At 43.2% G+C, this 20,652-nt stretch overlaps 1 protein-coding gene across 3 annotated transcripts in view; it reads left to right on the top strand.

Moving 5' to 3' along the window:
* The window catches only part of c7b (complement component 7b), a 69,866-nt gene that overhangs the window by 32,769 nt on the left and 16,445 nt on the right, over positions 1-20,652 (top strand). For all 3 annotated transcript variants that reach the window (XM_061877168.1, XM_061877167.1, XM_061877169.1), the window contains exons 9-10: positions 14,954-15,067; positions 17,837-18,003. In XM_061877168.1, coding sequence (XP_061733152.1) covers positions 14,954-15,067; positions 17,837-18,003 — 281 coding nt within the window. The remainder of the gene's footprint in view (positions 1-14,953; positions 15,068-17,836; positions 18,004-20,652) is intronic.

The following is a 20,652-nucleotide window of genomic DNA, read 5'->3' as shown; positions in this document are numbered from 1 at the left end:
TTACCCCTGCCATGGGCACTAATACACCCCCATACCATCACACATGTGTAAGTTACCCATGTCTTGTTCACTAATACACCCCCATACCATCACACATGTGTAAGTTACCCATGCCTTGGGCACTAATACACCCCCATACCATCACAGATGTGTAAGTTACCCATGCCTTGGGCACTAATACACCCCCATACCATCACACATGTGTAAGTTACCCATGTCTTGGGCACTCATCCACCCCCATACCATCACACATGTGTAAGTTACCCATGTCTTGGGCACTAATACACCCCCATACCATCACACATGTGTAAGTTACCCATGTCTTGTTCACTAATACAGCCCCATACCATCACACATATGTAAGTTACCCATGCCTTGGGCACTAATACACCCCCATACCATCACACATGTGTAAGTTACCCATGCCTTGGCCACTAATACACCCCCATACCATCACAGATGTGTAAGTTACCCATGCCTTGGCCACTAATACACCCCCATACCATCACATATGTGTAAGTTACCCATGCCTTGGGCACTAATACACCCCCATACCATCACAGATGTGTAAGTTACCCATGCCTTGGCCACTAATACACCCCCATACCATCGCACATGTGTAAGTTACCCATGTCTTGGGCACTAATACACCCCCATACAATCACACATGTGTTAGTTACCCATGTCTTGGGCACTAATACACCCCCATACCATCACACATGTGTAAGTTACCCATGCCTTGGCCACTAATACACCCCCATACCATCACAGATGTGTAAGTTACCCATGCCTTGGGCACTAATACACCCCCATACCATCACACATGTGTAAGTTACCCATGTCTTGGGCACTAATACACCCCTATACCATCACACATGTGTAAGTTACCCATGTCTTGGGCACTAATACACCCCCATACCATCACACATGTGTAAGTTACCCATGCCTTGGCCACTAATACACCCCCATTCCATCACACATGTGTAAGTCACCCATGCCTTGGGCACTAATACACCCCCATACCATCACACATGTGTAAGTTACCCATGTCTTGGGCACTAATACACCCCCATACCATCACACATGTGTAAGTTACCCATGCCTTGGCCACTAATACACCCCCATACCATCACACATGTGTAAGTTACCCATGCCTTGGCCACTAATACACCCCCATACCATCACACATGTGTAAGTTACCCATGCGTTGGGCACTAATACACCCCCATACCATCACACATGTGTAAATTACCCATGTCTTGTTCACTAATACACCCCCATACCATCACACATGTGTAAGTCACCCATGCCTTGGGCACTTATACACCCCCATACCATCACACATGTGTAAGTTACCCATGCCTTGGGCCCGAATACACCCCCATACCATCACAGATGTGTAAGTTACCCATGCCTTGGGCACTAATACACACCCATACCATCACACATGTGTAAATTACCCATGCCTTGGGCACTAATACACCCCCATACCATCACAGATGTGTAAGTTACCCATGCCTTGGGCACTCATCCACCCCCATACCATCACACATGTGTAAGTTACCCATGTCTTGGGCACTAATACACCCCCATACCATCACACATGTGTAAGTTACCCATGTCTTGGGCACTAATCCACCCCCATACCATCACACATGTGTAAGTTACCCATGTCTTGGGCACTAATACACCCCCATACCATCACAGATGTGTAAGCTACCCATGCCTTGGGCACTAATACACCCCCATACCATCACACATGTGTAAGTTACCCATGTCTTGGGCACTAATCCACCTCCATACCATCACACATGTGTAAGTTACCCATGTCTTGGGCACTAATACACCCCCATACCATCACACATGTGTAAGTTACCCATGCCTTGGCCAATAATACACCCCCATACCATCACAGATGTGTAAGTTACCCATGCCTTGGCCACTAATACACCCCCATACCATCGCACATGTGTAAGTTACCCATGTCTTGGGCACTAATACACCCCCATACAATCACACATGTGTAAGTTACCCATGTCTTGGGCACTAATACACCCCCATACCATCACACATGTGTAAGTTACCCATGTCTTGGGCACTAATACACCCCCATACCATCACACATGTGTAAGTTACCCATGTCTTGGCCACTAATACACCCCCATACCATCACAGATGTGTAAGTTACCCATGCCTTGGGCACTAATACACCCCCATACCATCACACATGTGTAAGTTACCCATGTCTTGGGCACTAATACACCCCCATACCATCACACATGTGTAAGTTACCCATGTCTTGGGCACTAATACACCCCCATACCATCACACATGTGTAAGTTACCCATGTCTTGGGCACTAATACACCCCCATACCATCACAGATGTGTAAGTTACCCATGCCTTGGGCACTAATACACCCCCATACCATTACACATGTGTAAGTTACCCATGTCTTGGGCACTAATACACCCCCATACCATCACACATGTGTAAGTTACCCATGCGTTGGGCACTAATACACCCCCATACCATCACACATGTGTAAGTTACCCATGTCTTGGGCACTAATACACCCCCATACCATCACACATGTGTAAGTTACCCATGCGTTGGGCACTAATACACCCCCATACCATCACACATGTGTAAGTTACCCATGCCTCGGGCACTAATACACCCCCATACCATCACACATGTGTAAGTTACCCATGCCTTGGGCACTAATACACCCCCATACCATCACACATGTGTAAGTTACCCATGTCTTGGGCACTAATACACCCCCATACCATCACACATGTGTAAGTTACCCATGCCTTGGGCACTAATACACCCCCATACCATCACACATGTGTAAGTTACCCATGCCTTGGCCACTAATACACCCCCATACCATCACAGATGTGTAAGTTACCCATGCCTTGGGCACTAATACACCCCCATACCATCACACATGTGTAAGTTACCCATGCCTTGGGCACTAATACACCCCCATACCATCACAGATGTGTAAGTTACCATTGCCTTGGGCACTAAAACACCCCCATACCATCACAGATGTGTAAGTTACCCATGCCTTGGGCACTAATACACCCCCATACCATCACACATGTGTAAGTTACCCATGTCTTGTTCACTAATACACCCCCATACCATCACACATGTGTAAGTTACCCATGCCTTGGGCACTAATACACCCCCATACCATCACAGATGTGTAAGTTACCCATGCCTTGGGCACTAATACACCCCCATACCATCACACATGTGTAAATCACCCATGCCTTGGGCACTAATACACCCCCATACCATCACACATGTGTAAGTTACCCATGCCTTGGCCACTAATACACCCCCATACCATCACACATGTGTAAGTTACCCATGCCTTGGGCACTAATACACCCCCATACCATCACACATGTGTAAATTACCCATATCTTGTTCACTAATACACCCCCATACCATCACACATGTGTAAGTTACCCATGCCTTGGGCACTTATACACCCCCATACCATCACACATGTGTAAGTTACCCATGCCTTGGGCACTAATACACCCCCATACCATCACAGATGTGTAAGTTACCATTGCCTTGGGCACTAAAACACCCCCATATCATCACAGATGTGTAAGTTACCCATGCCATGGGCACTAATACACCCCCATACCATCACACATGTGTAAGTTACCCATGTCTTGTTCACTAATACACCCCCATACCATCACACATGTGTAAGTTACCCATGCCTTGGGCACTAATACACCCCCATACCATCACAGATGTGTAAGTTACCCATGCCTTGGGCACTAATACACCCCCATACCATCACACATGTGTAAGTTACCCATGTCTTGGGCACTCATCCACCCCCATACCATCACACATGTGTAAGTTACCCATGTCTTGGGCACTCATACACCCCCATACCATCACAGATGTGTAAGTTACCCATGTCTTGTTCACTAATACACCCCCATACCATCACACATATGTAAGTTACCCATGCCTTGGGCACTAATACACCCCCATACCATCACACATGTGTAAGTTACCCATGCCTTGGCCACTAATACACCCCCATACCATCACAGATGTGTAAGTTACCCATGCCTTGGCCACTAATACACCCCCATACCATCACATATGTGTAAGTTACCCATGCCTTGGGCACTAATACACCCCCATACCATCACAGATGTGTAAGTTACCCATGCCTTGGCCACTAATACACCCCCATACCATCGCACATGTGTAAGTTACCCATGTCTTGGGCACTAATACACCCCCATACAATCACACATGTGTTAGTTACCCATGTCTTGGGCACTAATACACCCCCATACCATCACACATGTGTAAGTTACCCATGCCTTGGCCACTAATACACCCCCATACCATCACAGATGTGTAAGTTACCCATGCCTTGGGCACTAATACACCCCCATACCATCACACATGTGTAAGTTACCCATGTCTTGGGCACTAATACACCCCCATACCATCACACATGTGTAAGTTACTCATGTCTTGGGCACTAATACACCCCCATACCATCACACATGTGTAAGTTACCCATGTCTTGGGCACTAATAAACCCCCATACCATCACAGATGTGTAAGTTACCCATGCCTTGGGCACTAATACACCCCCATACCATCATACATGTGTAAGTTACCCATGCGTTGGGCACTAATACACCCCCATACCATCACACATGTGTAAGTTACCCATGCCTCGGGCACTAATACACCCCCATACCATCACACATGTGTAAGTTACCCATGCCTTGGGCACTAATACACCCCCATACCATCACACATGTGTAAGTTACCCATGTCTTGGGCACTAATACACCCCCATACCATCACACATGTGTAAGTTACCCATGCCTTGGGCACTAATACACCCCCATACCATCACACATGTGTAAGTTACCAATGCCTTGGCCACTAATACACCCCCATACCATCACAGATGTGTAAGTTACCCATGCCTTGGGCACTAATACACCCCCATTCCATCACACATGTGTAAGTCACCCATGCCTTGGGCACTAATACACCCCCATACCATCACACATGTGTAAGTTACCCATGTCTTGGGCACTAATACACCCCCATACCATCACACATGTGTAAGTTACCCATGCCTTGGCCACTAATACACCCCCATACCATCACACATGTGTAAGTTACCCATGCCTTGGGCACTAATACACCCCCATACCATCACACATGTGTAAATTACCCATATCTTGTTCACTAATACACCCCCATACCATCACACATGTGTAAGTTACCCATGCCTTGGGCACTTATACACCCCCATACCATCACACATGTGTAAGTTACCCATGCCTTGGGCACTAATACACCCCCATACCATCACAGATGTGTAAGTTACCATTGCCTTGGGCACTAAAACACCCCCATACCATCACAGATGTGTAAGTTACCCATGCCTTGGGCACTAATACACCCCCATACCATCACACATGTGTAAGTTACCCATGTCTTGTTCACTAATACACCCCCATACCATCACACATGTGTAAGTTACCCATGCCTTGGGCACTAATACACCCCCATACCATCACAGATGTGTAAGTTACCCATGCCTTGGGCACTAATACACCCCCATACCATCACACATGTGTAAGTTACCCATGTCTTGGGCACTCATCCACCCCCATACCATCACACATGTGTAAGTTACCCATGTCTTGGGCACTAATACACCCCCATACCATCACACATGTGTAAGTTACCCATGTCTTGTTCACTAATACACCCCCATACCATCACACATGTGTAAGTTACCCATGCCTTGGGCACTAATACACCCCCATACCATCACACATGTGTAAGTTACCCATGCCTTGGCCACTAATACACCCCCATACCATCACATATGTGTAAGTTACCCATGCCTTGGGCACTAATACACCCCCATACCATCACACATGTGTAAGTTACCCATGTCTTGGGCACTAATACACCCCCATACCATCACACATGTGTAAGTTACCCATGCCTTGGGCACTAATACACCCCCATACCATCACACATGTGTAAGTTACCCATGCCTTGGCCACTAATACACCCCCATACCATCACAGATGTGTAAGTTACCCATGCCTTGGGCACTAATACACCCCCATACCATCACACATGTGTAAGTTACCCATGCCTTGGGCACTAATACACCCCCATACCATCACAGATGTGTAAGTTACCATTGCCTTGGGCACTAAAACACCCCCATACCATCACAGATGTGTAAGTTACCCATGCCTTGGGCACTAATACACCCCCATACCATCACACATGTGTAAGTTACCCATGTCTTGTTCACTAATACACCCCCATACCATCACACATGTGTAAGTTACCCATGCCTTGGGCACTAATACACCCCCATACCATCACAGATGTGTAAGTTACCCATGCCTTGGGCACTAATACACCCCCATACCATCACACATGTGTAAATCACCCATGCCTTGGGCACTAATACACCCCCATACCATCACACATGTGTAAGTTACCCATGCCTTGGCCACTAATACACCCCCATACCATCACACATGTGTAAGTTACCCATGCCTTGGGCACTAATACACCCCCATACCATCACACATGTGTAAATTACCCATATCTTGTTCACTAATACACCCCCATACCATCACACATGTGTAAGTTACCCATGCCTTGGGCACTTATACACCCCCATACCATCACACATGTGTAAGTTACCCATGCCTTGGGCACTAATACACCCCCATACCATCACAGATGTGTAAGTTACCATTGCCTTGGGCACTAAAACACCCCCATACCATCACAGATGTGTAAGTTACCCATGCCATGGGCACTAATACACCCCCATACCATCACACATGTGTAAGTTACCCATGTCTTGTTCACTAATACACCCCCATACCATCACACATGTGTAAGTTACCCATGCCTTGGGCACTAATACACCCCCATACCATCACAGATGTGTAAGTTACCCATGCCTTGGGCACTAATACACCCCCATACCATCACACATGTGTAAGTTACCCATGTCTTGGGCACTCATCCACCCCCATACCATCACACATGTGTAAGTTACCCATGTCTTGGGCACTAATACACCCCCATACCATCACACATGTGTAAGTTACCCATGTCTTGTTCACTAATACACCCCCATACCATCACACATATGTAAGTTACCCATGCCTTGGGCACTAATACACCCCCATACCATCACACATGTGTAAGTTACCCATGCCTTGGCCACTAATACACCCCCATACCATCACAGATGTGTAAGTTACCCATGCCTTGGCCACTAATACACCCCCATACCATCACATATTTGTAAGTTACCCATGCCTTGGGCACTAATACACCCCCATACCATCACAGATGTGTAAGTTACCCATGCCTTGGCCACTAATACACCCCCATACCATCGCACATGTGTAAGTTACCCATGTCTTGGGCACTAATACACCCCCATACAATCACACATGTGTTAGTTACCCATGTCTTGGGCACTAATACACCCCCATACCATCACACATGTGTAAGTTACCCATGCCTTGGCCACTAATACACCCCCATACCATCACAGATGTGTAAGTTACCCATGCCTTGGGCACTAATACACCCCCATACCATCACACATGTGTAAGTTACCCATGTCTTGGGCACTAATACACCCCCATACCATCACACATGTGTAAGTTACTCATGTCTTGGGCACTAATACACCCCCATACCATCACACATGTGTAAGTTACCCATGTCTTGGGCACTAATACACCCCCATACCATCACAGATGTGTAAGTTACCCATGCCTTGGGCACTAATACACCCCCATACCATCACACATGTGTAAGTTACCCATGCGTTGGGCACTAATACACCCCCATACCATCACACATGTGTAAGTTACCCATGCCTCGGGCACTAATACACCCCCATACCATCACACATGTGTAAGTTACCCATGCCTTGGGCACTAATACACCCCCATACCATCACACATGTGTAAGTTACCCATGTCTTGGGCACTAATACACCCCCATACCATCACACATGTGTAAGTTACCCATGCCTTGGGCACTAATACACCCCCATACCATCACACATGTGTAAGTTACCAATGCCTTGGCCACTAATACACCCCCATACCATCACAGATGTGTAAGTTACCCATGCCTTGGGCACTAATACACCCCCATTCCATCACACATGTGTAAGTCACCCATGCCTTGGGCACTAATACACCCCCATACCATCACACATGTGTAAGTTACCCATGTCTTGGGCACTAATACACCCCCATACCATCACACATGTGTAAGTTACCCATGCCTTGGCCACTAATACACCCCCATACCATCACACATGTGTAAGTTACCCATGCCTTGGGCACTAATACACCCCCATACCATCACACATGTGTAAATTACCCATATCTTGTTCACTAATACACCCCCATACCATCACACATGTGTAAGTTACCCATGCCTTGGGCACTTATACACCCCCATACCATCACACATGTGTAAGTTACCCATGCCTTGGGCACTAATACACCCCCATACCATCACAGATGTGTAAGTTACCATTGCCTTGGGCACTAAAACACCCCCATACCATCACAGATGTGTAAGTTACCCATGCCTTGGGCACTAATACACCCCCATACCATCACACATGTGTAAGTTACCCATGTCTTGTTCACTAATACACCCCCATACCATCACAGATGTGTAAGTTACCCATGCCTTGGGCACTAATACACCCCCATACCATCACACATGTGTAAGTTACCCATGTCTTGGGCACTCATCCACCCCCATACCATCACACATGTGTAAGTTACCCATGTCTTGGGCACTAATACACCCCCATACCATCACACATGTGTAAGTTACCCATGTCTTGTTCACTAATACACCCCCATACCATCACACATGTGTAAGTTACCCATGCCTTGGGCACTAATACACCCCCATACCATCACACATGTGTAAGTTACCCATGCCTTGGCCACTAATACACCCCCATACCATCACATATGTGTAAGTTACCCATGCCTTGGGCACTAATACACCCCCATACAATCACACATGTGTTAGTTATCCATGTCTTGGGCACTAATACACCCCCATACCATCACAGATGTGTAAGTTACCCATGCCTTGGGCACTAATACACCCCCATACCATCACACATGTGTAAGTTACCCATGTCTTGGGCACTAATACACCCCCATACCATCACAGATGTGTAAGTTACCCATGCCTTGGGCACTAATACACCCCCATACCATCACACATGTGTAAGTTACCCATGTCTTGGGCACTAATACACCCCCATACCATCACACATGTATAAGTTACCCATGCCTTGGGCACTAATACACCCCCATACCATCACACATGTGTAAGTTACCCATGTCTTGGGCACTAATACACCCCCATACCATCAGACATGTGTAAGTTACCCATGCCTTGGGCACTAATACACCCCCATACCATCACAGATGTGTAAGTTACCCATGTCTTGGGCACTAATACACCCCCATACCATCACACATGTGTAAGTTACCCATGTCTTGGGCACTTATACACCCCCATACCATCACACATGTGTAAGTTACCCATGCCTTGGGCACTAATACACCCCCATACCATCACACATGTGTAAATTACCCATGTCTTGTTCACTAATACACCCCCATACCATCACACATGTGTAAGTTACCCATGTCTTGGCCACTAATACACCCCCATACCATCACACATGTGTAAGTTACCCATGCCTTGGGTCCTAATACACCCCCATACCATCACAGATGTGTAAGTTACCCATGTCTTGGCCACTAATACACCCCCATACCATCACACATGTGTAAGTTACCCATGCCTTGGGCACTAATACACCCCCATACCATCACACATGTGTAAGTTACCCATGCCTTGGGCACTAATACACCCCCATACCATCACACATGCTGGCTTTTCAACTTTGCGCCTAGAACAGTCTGGATGGCTCTTTTCCTCTTTGATCTGGAGGACACAACGTCCACAGTTTCCTAAAACAATTCCAAATGTGGACTCATCAGACCACAGAACACTTTCCTACTTTGCATCAATCCATCTTAGATGATCCCCTTTCCCCAGAGAAGCCGGCGGGGTTTCTGGATGTTGTTGATCAATGGCTTTCGCTTTGCATAGTGGAGCTTTAACTCGCACTTACAGATGTAGCGACAAACTGTAGTTACTGACAGTTTTTTTTCAAGCGTTCCTGAATCTATGTGGTGATATTCTTTACACACTGATACCGCTTTTTGATGCAGTAACATTGTTTAAACGTGCAGTGATTTCTCCAGATTCTCTGAACCTTTTGATGATATTAGGGACTGTAGATAGTGAAATCCTTAAATTCCTTGCAATAGCTGGTTGACAAATGTTGTTCTAAAACCGTTTGACGATTTGCTCAAGCATTTTTTCACAAAGTGGTGACCCTCACCCCGTCTTTGTTTGTGAAAGACTGAACATTTCATGGAAGCTGCTTTTATAGCCAATCATGGCACCCACCTGTTCCCAAGTAGCCGGTTCACCTGTGGGATTTTCCAAATAAGTGTTTGATGAGCATTCCTCAACTTTCTCAGAGTTTTTTGCCACTTGTGCCAGCTTTTTTGAAACATGTTGCAGGCATCTAATACCAAATGAGCTAATATTTGTAAAAAATAACTAAGTTTACCACTTTGAACGTTAAGTTTATTTTCTTTGCAGTCTATTCAATTGAATATAAGTTGAAAAAGAGTAGCAAATCATTGTATTTAGTTTTTATTTACCATTTACACAAGGTGCCAACTTCACTGGTTTTGAGGTTTGTAAAACACACCCGAAGCATTCCAGTTGCCCTGAGATGGGTAGGTTGTGAGTTCAAACCCCAGCCCAGTCATACCAAAGACTATAAAAAACTGGGAGCCATTACTTCCCTGCTCGGCACTCAGCATCAAGGCTTGGAATTGGGGGTTAAATCAACAAAAAAATGATTCCCCAGCGTGGCCACCGCTGCTGCTCACTGCTCCCCTCACCTCCCAGGGGGTGATCAAGGGTGATGGGTTAAATCCAGAGAATAATTTCACCACACTTAAGTGTGTGTGTGTGACAATTATTGGCACTTGAAATTTAACTGAACTTAAATATGTCATCATCTTTTTAAAACCTGCTGTAGTTGTAAGAGTTGAGAAAGAAAACGCTTCAACATGTACTTTTAACAACGTGCTCTTCTTCTTGTACTCCTGTAAAGAAAACGCTTCAACATGTACTTTTAACAACGTGGTCTTCTTCTTGTACTCCTGTAAAGAAAACGCTTTAACATATAATTTAACAACGTGCTCTTCTTCTTGTACTCCTGTAAAGAAAACGCTTTAACATGTACTTTTAACAACGTGCTCTTCTTCTTGTACTCCTGTAAAGAAAACGCTTTAACATGTAATTTAACAACGTGCTCTTCTTCTTGTACTCCTGTAAAGAAAACGCTTCAACATGTACTTTTAACAACGTGGTCTTCTTCTTGTACTCCTGTAAAGAAAACGCTTTAACATATAATTTGACAACGTGCTCTTCTTCTTGTACTCCTGTAAAGAAAACGCTTTAACATGTACTTTTAACAACGTGCTCTTCTTCTTGTACTCCTGTAAAGAAAACGCTTTAACATGTAATTTAACAACGTGCTCTTCTTCTTGTACTCCTGTAAAGAAAACGCTTCAACATGCACTTTTAACAACGTGGTCTTCTTCTTGTACTCCTGTAAAGAAAACGCTTTAACATATAATTTAACAACGTGCTCTTCTTCTTGTACTCCTGTAAAGAAAACGCTTTAACATGTACTTTTAACAACGTGCTCTTCTTCTTGTACTCCTGTAAAGAAAACGCTTTAACATGTAATTTAACAACGTGCTCTTCTTCTTGTACTCCTGTAAAGAAAACGCTTTAACATGTACTTTTAACAACGTGCTCTTCTTCTTGTACTCCTGTAAAGAAAACGCTTTAACATGTACTTTTAACAACGTGCTCTTCTTCTTGTACTCCTGTAAAGAAAACGCTTTAACATGTAATTTAACAACGTGCTCTTCTTCTTGTACTCCTGTAAAGAAAACGCTTTAACATGTACTTTTAACAACGTGCTCTTCTTCTTGTACTCCTGTAAAGAAAACGCTTTAACATGTAATTTAACAACGTGCTCTTCTTCTTGTACTCCTGTAAAGAAAACGCTTTAACATGTACTTTTAACAACGTGCTCTTCTTCTTGTACTCCTGTAAAGAAAACGCTTTAACATGTAATTTAACAACGTGCTCTTCTTCTTGTACTCCTGTAAAGAAAACGCTTTAACATGTAATTTACCAACGTGCTCTTCTTCTTGTACTCCTGTAAAGAAAACGTTTTAACATGTAATTTAACAACTTGCTCTTCTTCTTGTACTCCTGTAAAGAAAACGCTTTAACATGTACTTTTAACAACGTGCTCTTCTTCTTGTACTCCTGTAAAGAAAACGCTTTAACATGTAATTTAACAACGTGCTCTTCTTCTTGTACTCCTGTAAAGAAAACGCTTTAACATGTACTTTTAACAACGTGCTCTTCTTCTTGTACTCCTGTAAAGAAAACGCTTTAACATGTAATTTAACAACGTGCTCTTCTTCTTGTACTCCTGTAAAGAAAACGCTTTAACATGTAATTTAACAACGTGCTCTTCTTCTTGTACTCCTGTAAAGAAAACGCTTTAACATGTAATTTAACAACGTGCTCTTCTTCTTGTACTCCTGTAAAGAAAACGCTTTAACATGTACTTTTAACAACGTGGTCTTCTTCTTGTACTCCTGTAAAGAAAACGCTTTAACATGTAATTTAACAATGTGCTCTTCTTCTTGTACTCCTGTAAAGAAAACGCTTTAACATGTAATTTAACAACGTGCTCTTCTTCTTGTACTCCTGTAAAGAAAACGTTTTATCATGTAATTTAACAACGTGCTCTTCTTCTTGTACTCCTGTAAAGAAAACGCTTTAACATGTACTTTTAACAACGTGCTCTTCTTCTTGTACTCCTGTAAAGAAAACGCTTTAACATGTAATTTAACAACGTGCTCTTCTTCTTGTACTCCTGTAAAGAAAACGCTTTAACATGTAATTTACCAACGTGCTCTTCTTCTTGTACTCCTGTAAAGAAAACGTTTTAACATGTAATTTAACAACGTGCTCTTCTTTTTGTACTCCTGTAAAGAAAACGCTTTAACATGTACTTTTAACAACGTGCTCTTCTTCTTGTACTCCTGTAAAGAAAACGCTTTAACATGTAATTTAACAACGTGCTCTTCTTCTTGTACTCCTGTAAAGAAAACGCTTTAACATGTAATTTAACAACGTGCTCTTCTTCTTGTACTCCTGTAAAGAAAACGCTTTAACATGTAATTTAACAACGTGCTCTTCTTCTTGTACTCCTGTAAAGAAAACGCTTTAACATGTACTTTTAACAACGTGGTCTTCTTCTTGTACTCCTGTAAAGAAAACGCTTTAACATGTAATTTGACAACGTGCTCTTCTTCTTGTACTCCTGTAAAGAAAACGCTTTAACATGTACTTTTAACAACGTGGTCTTCTTCTTGTACTCCTGTAAAGAAAACGCTTTAACATGTAATTTAACAACGTGCTCTTCTTCTTGTACTCCTGTAAAGAAAACGCTTTAACATGTACTTTTAACAACGTGCTCTTCTTCTTGTACTCCTGTAAAGAAAACGCTTTAACATGTAATTTAACAACGTGCTCTTCTTCTTGTACTCCTGTAAAGAAAACGCTTTAACATGTACTTTTAACAATGTGCTCTTGTTCTTGTACTCCTGTAAAGAAAACGCTTTAACGTATACTTTTAACAACGTGCTCTTCTTCTTCTACTCCTGTAAAGAAAACGCTTTAACATGTAATTTAACAACGTGCTCTTCTTCTTGTAATCCTGTAAAGAAAACGCTTTAACATGTACTTTTAACAACGTGCTCTTCTTCTTGTACTCCTGTAAAGAAAACGCTTTAACATGTAATTTAACAACGTGCTCTTCTTCTTGTACTCCTGTAAAGAAAACGCTTTAACATGTACTTTTAACAACGTGCTCTTGTTCTTGTACTCCTGTAAAGAAAACGCTTTAACATGTAATTTAACAACGTGCTCTTCTTCTTGTACTCCTGTAAAGAAAACGCTTTAACATGTAATTTAACAACGTGCTCCTCTTCTCGTACTCCTGTAAAGAAAACGCTTTAACATGTACTTTTAACAACGTGCTCTTCTTCTTGTACTCCTGTGAAGAAAACGCTTTAACATGTACTTTTAACAACGTGCTCTTCTTCTTGTACTCCTGTGAAGAAAACGCTTTAACATGTACTTTTAACAACGTGCTCTTCTTCTTGTACTCCTGTGAAGAAAACGCTTCAACATGTACTTTTAACAACGTGCTCTTCTTCTTGTACTCCTGTGAAGAAAACGCTTTAACATGTACTTTTAACAACGTGCTCTTCTTCTTGTACTCCTGTGAAGAAAACGCTTTAACATGTACTTTTAACAACGTGCTCTTCTTCTTGTACTCCTGTGAAGAAAACGCTTCAACATGTACTTTTAACAACGTGCTCTTCTTCTTGTACTCCTGTGAAGAAAACGCTTTAACATGTACTTTTAACAACGTGCTCTTCTTCTTGTACTCCTGTGAAGAAAACGCTTTAACATGTAATTTAACAACGTGCTCTTTTTCTTGTACTCCTGTGAAGAAAACGCTTTAACATGTACTTTTAACAACGTGCTCTTCTTCTTGTACTCCTGTGAAGAAAACGCTTTAACATGTACTTTTAACAACGTGCTCTTCTTCTTGTACTCCTGTGAAGAGGCAACAACCATCGACTACAAGAGGTGCTGGAGAAAGGTTAAACGACGCTTGTTCAGGAAAAAGGTCAAAATCGTTTGTGACAAATTCTACAAATCCTTCTCATTTGACGATGGTGAGTAAATCTTTTTTAAGGTGAGGGGATGGTGCTTTGCCAGAGGGAGGAGGATAAACTCCTTCTACCTTCCTACTGGTCTTTTCTTTTCTTTTCTGTCCTTTCTTCTATTGGTCCTCTCCTTCCTCTATATCTGTCATAATCCGTTGCCCGGATCATGATTTGTTTAGTTGTTGACTCCCTCAGTTCTGTTTTCAGCACCACTGGGTTTGTGTTCTAGTTGTAAAACAACAACAACAACACACTTTTCAATGCGATTTTTGGGAAAAAACTTTTTGCAACTTAAGGCATCTAAAAAAAGCAAGACGAGATCCAGGGGGACGTGACACTGTGTAAAACGGATTAATGTTAAACTAATAAATTACAGTCAATGTTGAAAACCATTGAGGTCTGGAAAAACAAGATCCTCACAAACAACTCGGATGATGCGATCATAAGCTAAAGCTTCAATATGGCAGACTTAGAGGATCATAACTATTGCGGCCTCTCGCTCGCGAGTATTGCAGCCAAGTTAAGATCTGGAAAAGTCCCCTTCCCCCGCCCACCTTTAGACCAGGGGTGTCAAATGTACAATCCAGGTATATTCCGGCCCGCAGCCCGCAAAATGGGTTTGCTGAGTATAAAACTGTGAGAAACTGAAAGAAACGGCCTTTCTAAATGTGTCCACTGGGTGTCGCAAAAGCAATTCCATTGTAACCCCCATCATGTCGTGTCAGATGACCTTAAGCGCCCTCTGGATTGTCTGCTGCTACTCCAATCGGCTCAGGTGCAAGCAATCAGCTGCTCCAGTTGTGGCTGGCGGCAGACTAATGCAGTTACGACACACAATACCTTCTTTTATTGTAAATTATCCACTACACAGATAAAATAACAAAACAGTAAAATGCAAAGACTTAAGTCAACATGACCATGGTCTTTGTAGTGAGATTTAAGAGCAGCACTCTCAATTTGTTGACGGCACGATGTGCACCCTGAACTCCATTGTGAAAATGTATGTCTCTACTTTTGCTGTTTGTTCTACTTTATTTTATGCTTAAATCTACCATGTTCACATGAATTAAGTTTATTTTGATTGATCAATTGAAACTTTTATTAGTAGATTTCACAGTACAGTACATACAGTATTCCGTCCAAACGACCACTAAATGGTAACACCCGAATAAGTATTTCCAACTTGTTTAGGTCGGGGTCTACGTTAATGGTACAATTATATACCATCAGCATAATACAGTCATCACACAAGTTAATCATCAAAGTATATACATTGAATTATTTATATTATTTACAATCCGGGTGGTTAGGTTGGGTTACTATCGGCATACTTCAGTCATCAACAAATATATCATCTGAGAAATGGACATTGTAACAGTGTAGGTCTCACTTAGTAGGTAATGTACAGCGAGCGGTGAACATAGTGAGCTCAGAAAGCATAACAACAAGTATATACATTTGATTGTTTACAATCCGGGGAGGTGGGATGTGGTGGGGGGAGGGGGTTAGGCTAGTGGTGTAGCTGTAGTTATGTTACCTTTTAATTTGGTTATAATGGTGTCATTTTGACAATTGTTTTGATGATATTCTAATTGTAATATTTGAAAGATGATAAATGAATGTGTTGTGGCAGTTGTGGATGTCACCAAAGTGGTGGCTTGAGGAAACACTCGGTTGCTTCTCCAAACCTGTCTTTAGTTTAACGGCTTCGTAAATACACTGACTAACTTCCAAGAGTATTATTTGTCATGTGTGCATTTTCAGGATGTGTTTGTTCTAGTTTTGGCCACAATAAGACAAAGAAAATGATTTTGAAGTTGTCATTATTTTTTTAACTATTATGCCATGTTTTTACCAGTCCGTCCCCCGTGGGAATAGATTTTCCTCCCTGCGGCCCCTGAGCTAAAATGAGTTTGTCACCCCTGCTGTAGACCCTCTCAAGGAACAATTGACATGATCTGAGTCAACAACCTCCACATTTTTTGGGGGGATCTAATGAAAGCCTCTGTCAAAGTCCCTCATCCTGCAATGCTGGCCATCGCTACCCGTATCGGCTGTCTGGAGGACTTTGTTTACCTGGTGCGGTCCTTCCACGGCGCCGTTGTGGGTACGGTATGCCATCAAAATGCCCTCACAGACCCATTTCCCATCAATGGAGGACTTCAGAAAGGATGGGCAAATGTTTCTCATTGTACATCGCAGCCGTGTTCAACGAGCAGAGCAGACAATAGAATGACTCCGAGTCTAAAACCACATTTGGCAACAAAATAAGCCAAATGCATGAATAGAAACGGACAAAACCGATGTTCAAATACAATCCGTAGTGTTGAAAGAAGGTGTTTTGAAGTTAAGGTGTGTCCCTTGATTTGCAATTGATGTTGTTATGATGTGACTTCTTCTCTACAGATGTTGTTATGATGTGACTTCTTCTCTACAGATGTTGTTATGATGTGACTTCTTCTCTACAGATGTTGTTATGATGTGACTTCTTCTCTACAGATGTTGTTATGATGTGACTTCTTCTCTACAGATGTTGTTATGATGTGACTTCTTCTCTACAGATGTTGTTATGATGTGACTTCTTCTCTACAGATGTTGTTATGATGTGACTTCTTCTCTACAGATGTTGTTATGATGTGACTTCTTCTCTACAGATGTTGTTATGATGTGACTTCTTCTCTACAGATGTTGTTATGATGTGACTTCTTCTCTACAGATGTTGTTATGATATGACTTCTTCTCTACAGATGTTGTTATGATGTTACTTCTTCTCTACAGAGGGACATGTATCCAAGATGCCCATCAAGGTGAACACTTTTGGAGGAGATCCATCGTTTTCAGATGTATTGAAAGTTCTGGATCTTGACAATCCAGAAGTAAACGGAGAGGCCTATGACAACTGGGCCTCCTCTGTTAAAGACTTCCCTGACGTCATAGACCAGAAGGTATTCAAAAATACGTCTCGTCAGCAACAGTCGGCAGTGGCGGTCGATGCTGCGTCTACTTAGAAGATGTCTATGTTTACAACGTTAGCTGTGAGTTTACAGCCTCACTGATTTAACTACAGAGTACAAACCCCGTTTCCATATGAGTTGAGAAATTGTGTTAGATGTAAATATAAACAGAATACAATGATTTGCAAATCTTTTTCAACCCATATTCAGTTGAATATGCTACAAAGACACCAGCGCCCCCCGCGACCCCAAAGGAAATAAGTGGTAGAAAATGGATGGATGGATGGACAACATATTTGATGTTCAAACTCATAAAAAAAAATTGTTTTTGCAATTAATCATAACTTTAGAATTTGATGCCAGCAACACATGACAAAGAAGTTGGGAAAGGTGGCAATAAATACTGATAAAGTTGAGGAATGCTCATCAAACACTTATTTGGAACATCCCACAGGTGTGCAGGCTAATTGGGAACAGGTGGGAGCCATGATTGGCTATAAAAACAGCTTCCCAAAAAATGCTCAGTCTTTCACAAGAAAGGATGGGGCGAGGTACACCCCTTTGTCCACAACTGCGTGAGCAAATAGTCAAACAGTTTAAGAACAACCTTTCTCAAAGTGCCATTGCAAGAAATTTAGGGATTTCAACATCTACGCTCCATAATATCATCAAAAGGTTCAGAGAATCTGGAGAAATCACTCCACGTAAGCGAGATGGCCGGAAACCAACATTGAATGACCGTGACCTTCCATCCCTCAGACGGCACTGTATCAAAAACCGCCAACAATCTCTAAAGGATATCACCACATGGGCTCAGGAACACTTCATAAAACCACTGTCACTAAATACAGTTGGTCGCTACATCTGTAAGTGCAAGTTAAAGCTCTACTATGCAAAGCCAAAGCCATTTGCCAAAAACATTCAGAAATGCCGCCGGCGTCTCTGGGCCCGAGATCATCTAAGATGGACTGATGCAAAGTGGAAAAGTGTTCTGTGGTCTGAAGAGTCCACATTTCAAATAGTTATTTTTAAAATATTTGACATTGTATCATCTGGACCAAAGAGGAAGCGAACCATCCAGACTGTTATCGACACAAAGTTCAAAAGCCAGCATCTGTGGGTAGCAAACAGAAAAAATGAAAACAGCTAATGGCTAACAAAAGCAGCTTACCGCTATGATGACCAGGACAAAATGTAGCACGACAGGTAGTAGCTGTAACGATGCCAGACAAGACAGGTAGCAAAGACACAAGAAGGACATGTGGCAAGGACAAGACAATACAATGATCCAGCCACCCACACAAGACTAAGCAGGTACAAATAGGAGCGGGCTGATTGGCGACAAGGTGTGGCCAGGTGCCAATCAGCCGCAGCTGAGTGGGAACACAGCACTCAGGGAACAAAACATGAAGCTGACAAAATAAGAGCACTTGACAGGAACTAAGGACAGGAAATACTGAACACACAGAGGAGAAACTAAAACACAAACAAACTGTCAGTGGCAAGCCTGACAGTAATTCATCCATCCATCCATTTTCTACCGCTTATTCCCTTTAGGGGTCTCAGGGGGCGGAAGGCGGGGTACACCCCTGGACAAGTCTCCACCTCATCGCAGGGCCAACACAGATAGACAGACAACATTCACACACTAGGGACCATTTAGTGTTGCCAATCAACCTATCCCCAGGTGCATGTCTTTGGAGGTGGGAGGGGCCTATCCCCAGGTGCATGTCTTTGGAGGTGGGAGGGGCCTATCCCCAGGTGCATGTCTTTGGAGGTGGGAGGAAGCCGGAGTACCCGGAGGGAACCCACGCATTCACGGGGAGAACATGCAAACTCCACACAGAAAGATCACGAGCCTGGGATTGAACCCAGGACTGCAGGACCTTTGTATTATGAGGCAGACGCACTAACCCCTCTGCCACCGTGAAGCCCCAGTAATTCAATAATACTCCAAATGTTTTGTCAAAGTGCTGGTACTTGCTATTTTTGTGGATTATTTTGGAGCAAATAAAAAAACACAGAGACTGATCACACCAGCGGCGGGCCGTGTGTTTCCCACTCGGCCTTGAGTGATGTCCGACTTCAATGATGACCTCTCAAGGTATCATCATTTAGGTCACCACTTCACCATTGCTGGAGAAATACTATACAGGAACACATTTACGCACTACTGGGAAATTGAAGCACATCAACAGTGTACAAAACGGCTTATTTTCTGGCGCATTTAAAAATCAATAGTAATGCATAAGCGCTTAAAACATATCTTATGTGATACTGTCAAAATTGAAATTTCAAAAAACATATCAGAAGAGAAAACATTTAATATTTGAATTCACAATTTGTAGCACCTATTTGACGCCGTATAAGCCAGTGGTAGCCCTCGTCGTCGGCTTATTCGAGTGGACCTATGGTCATGAGCTTTGGGTTTTGAGCAAAAGGACAAGATCACGGCTAGAAATGAGTTTCCTCCGCCGGGTGGCGGGTCTCTCCCTTAGAGATAGGGTGAGAAGCTCTGCCATCCGGGAGGAACTCAAAGTAAAGCCGCTGCTCCTCCACATGGAGAGGAGCCAGATGAGGTGGTTCGGGCATCTGGACAGGATGCCACCCGAACGCCTCCCTGGGGAGGTGTTGAGGGCA

This window comes from Nerophis ophidion, linkage group LG17 (genome assembly GCF_033978795.1).
Source record: "Nerophis ophidion isolate RoL-2023_Sa linkage group LG17, RoL_Noph_v1.0, whole genome shotgun sequence".
Taxonomy (NCBI): Eukaryota; Metazoa; Chordata; class Actinopteri; order Syngnathiformes; family Syngnathidae; genus Nerophis; species Nerophis ophidion.
The sequence above is the reverse complement of the archived record's forward strand: the minus strand, read 5'-3'. Positions and strand labels throughout refer to the sequence as shown.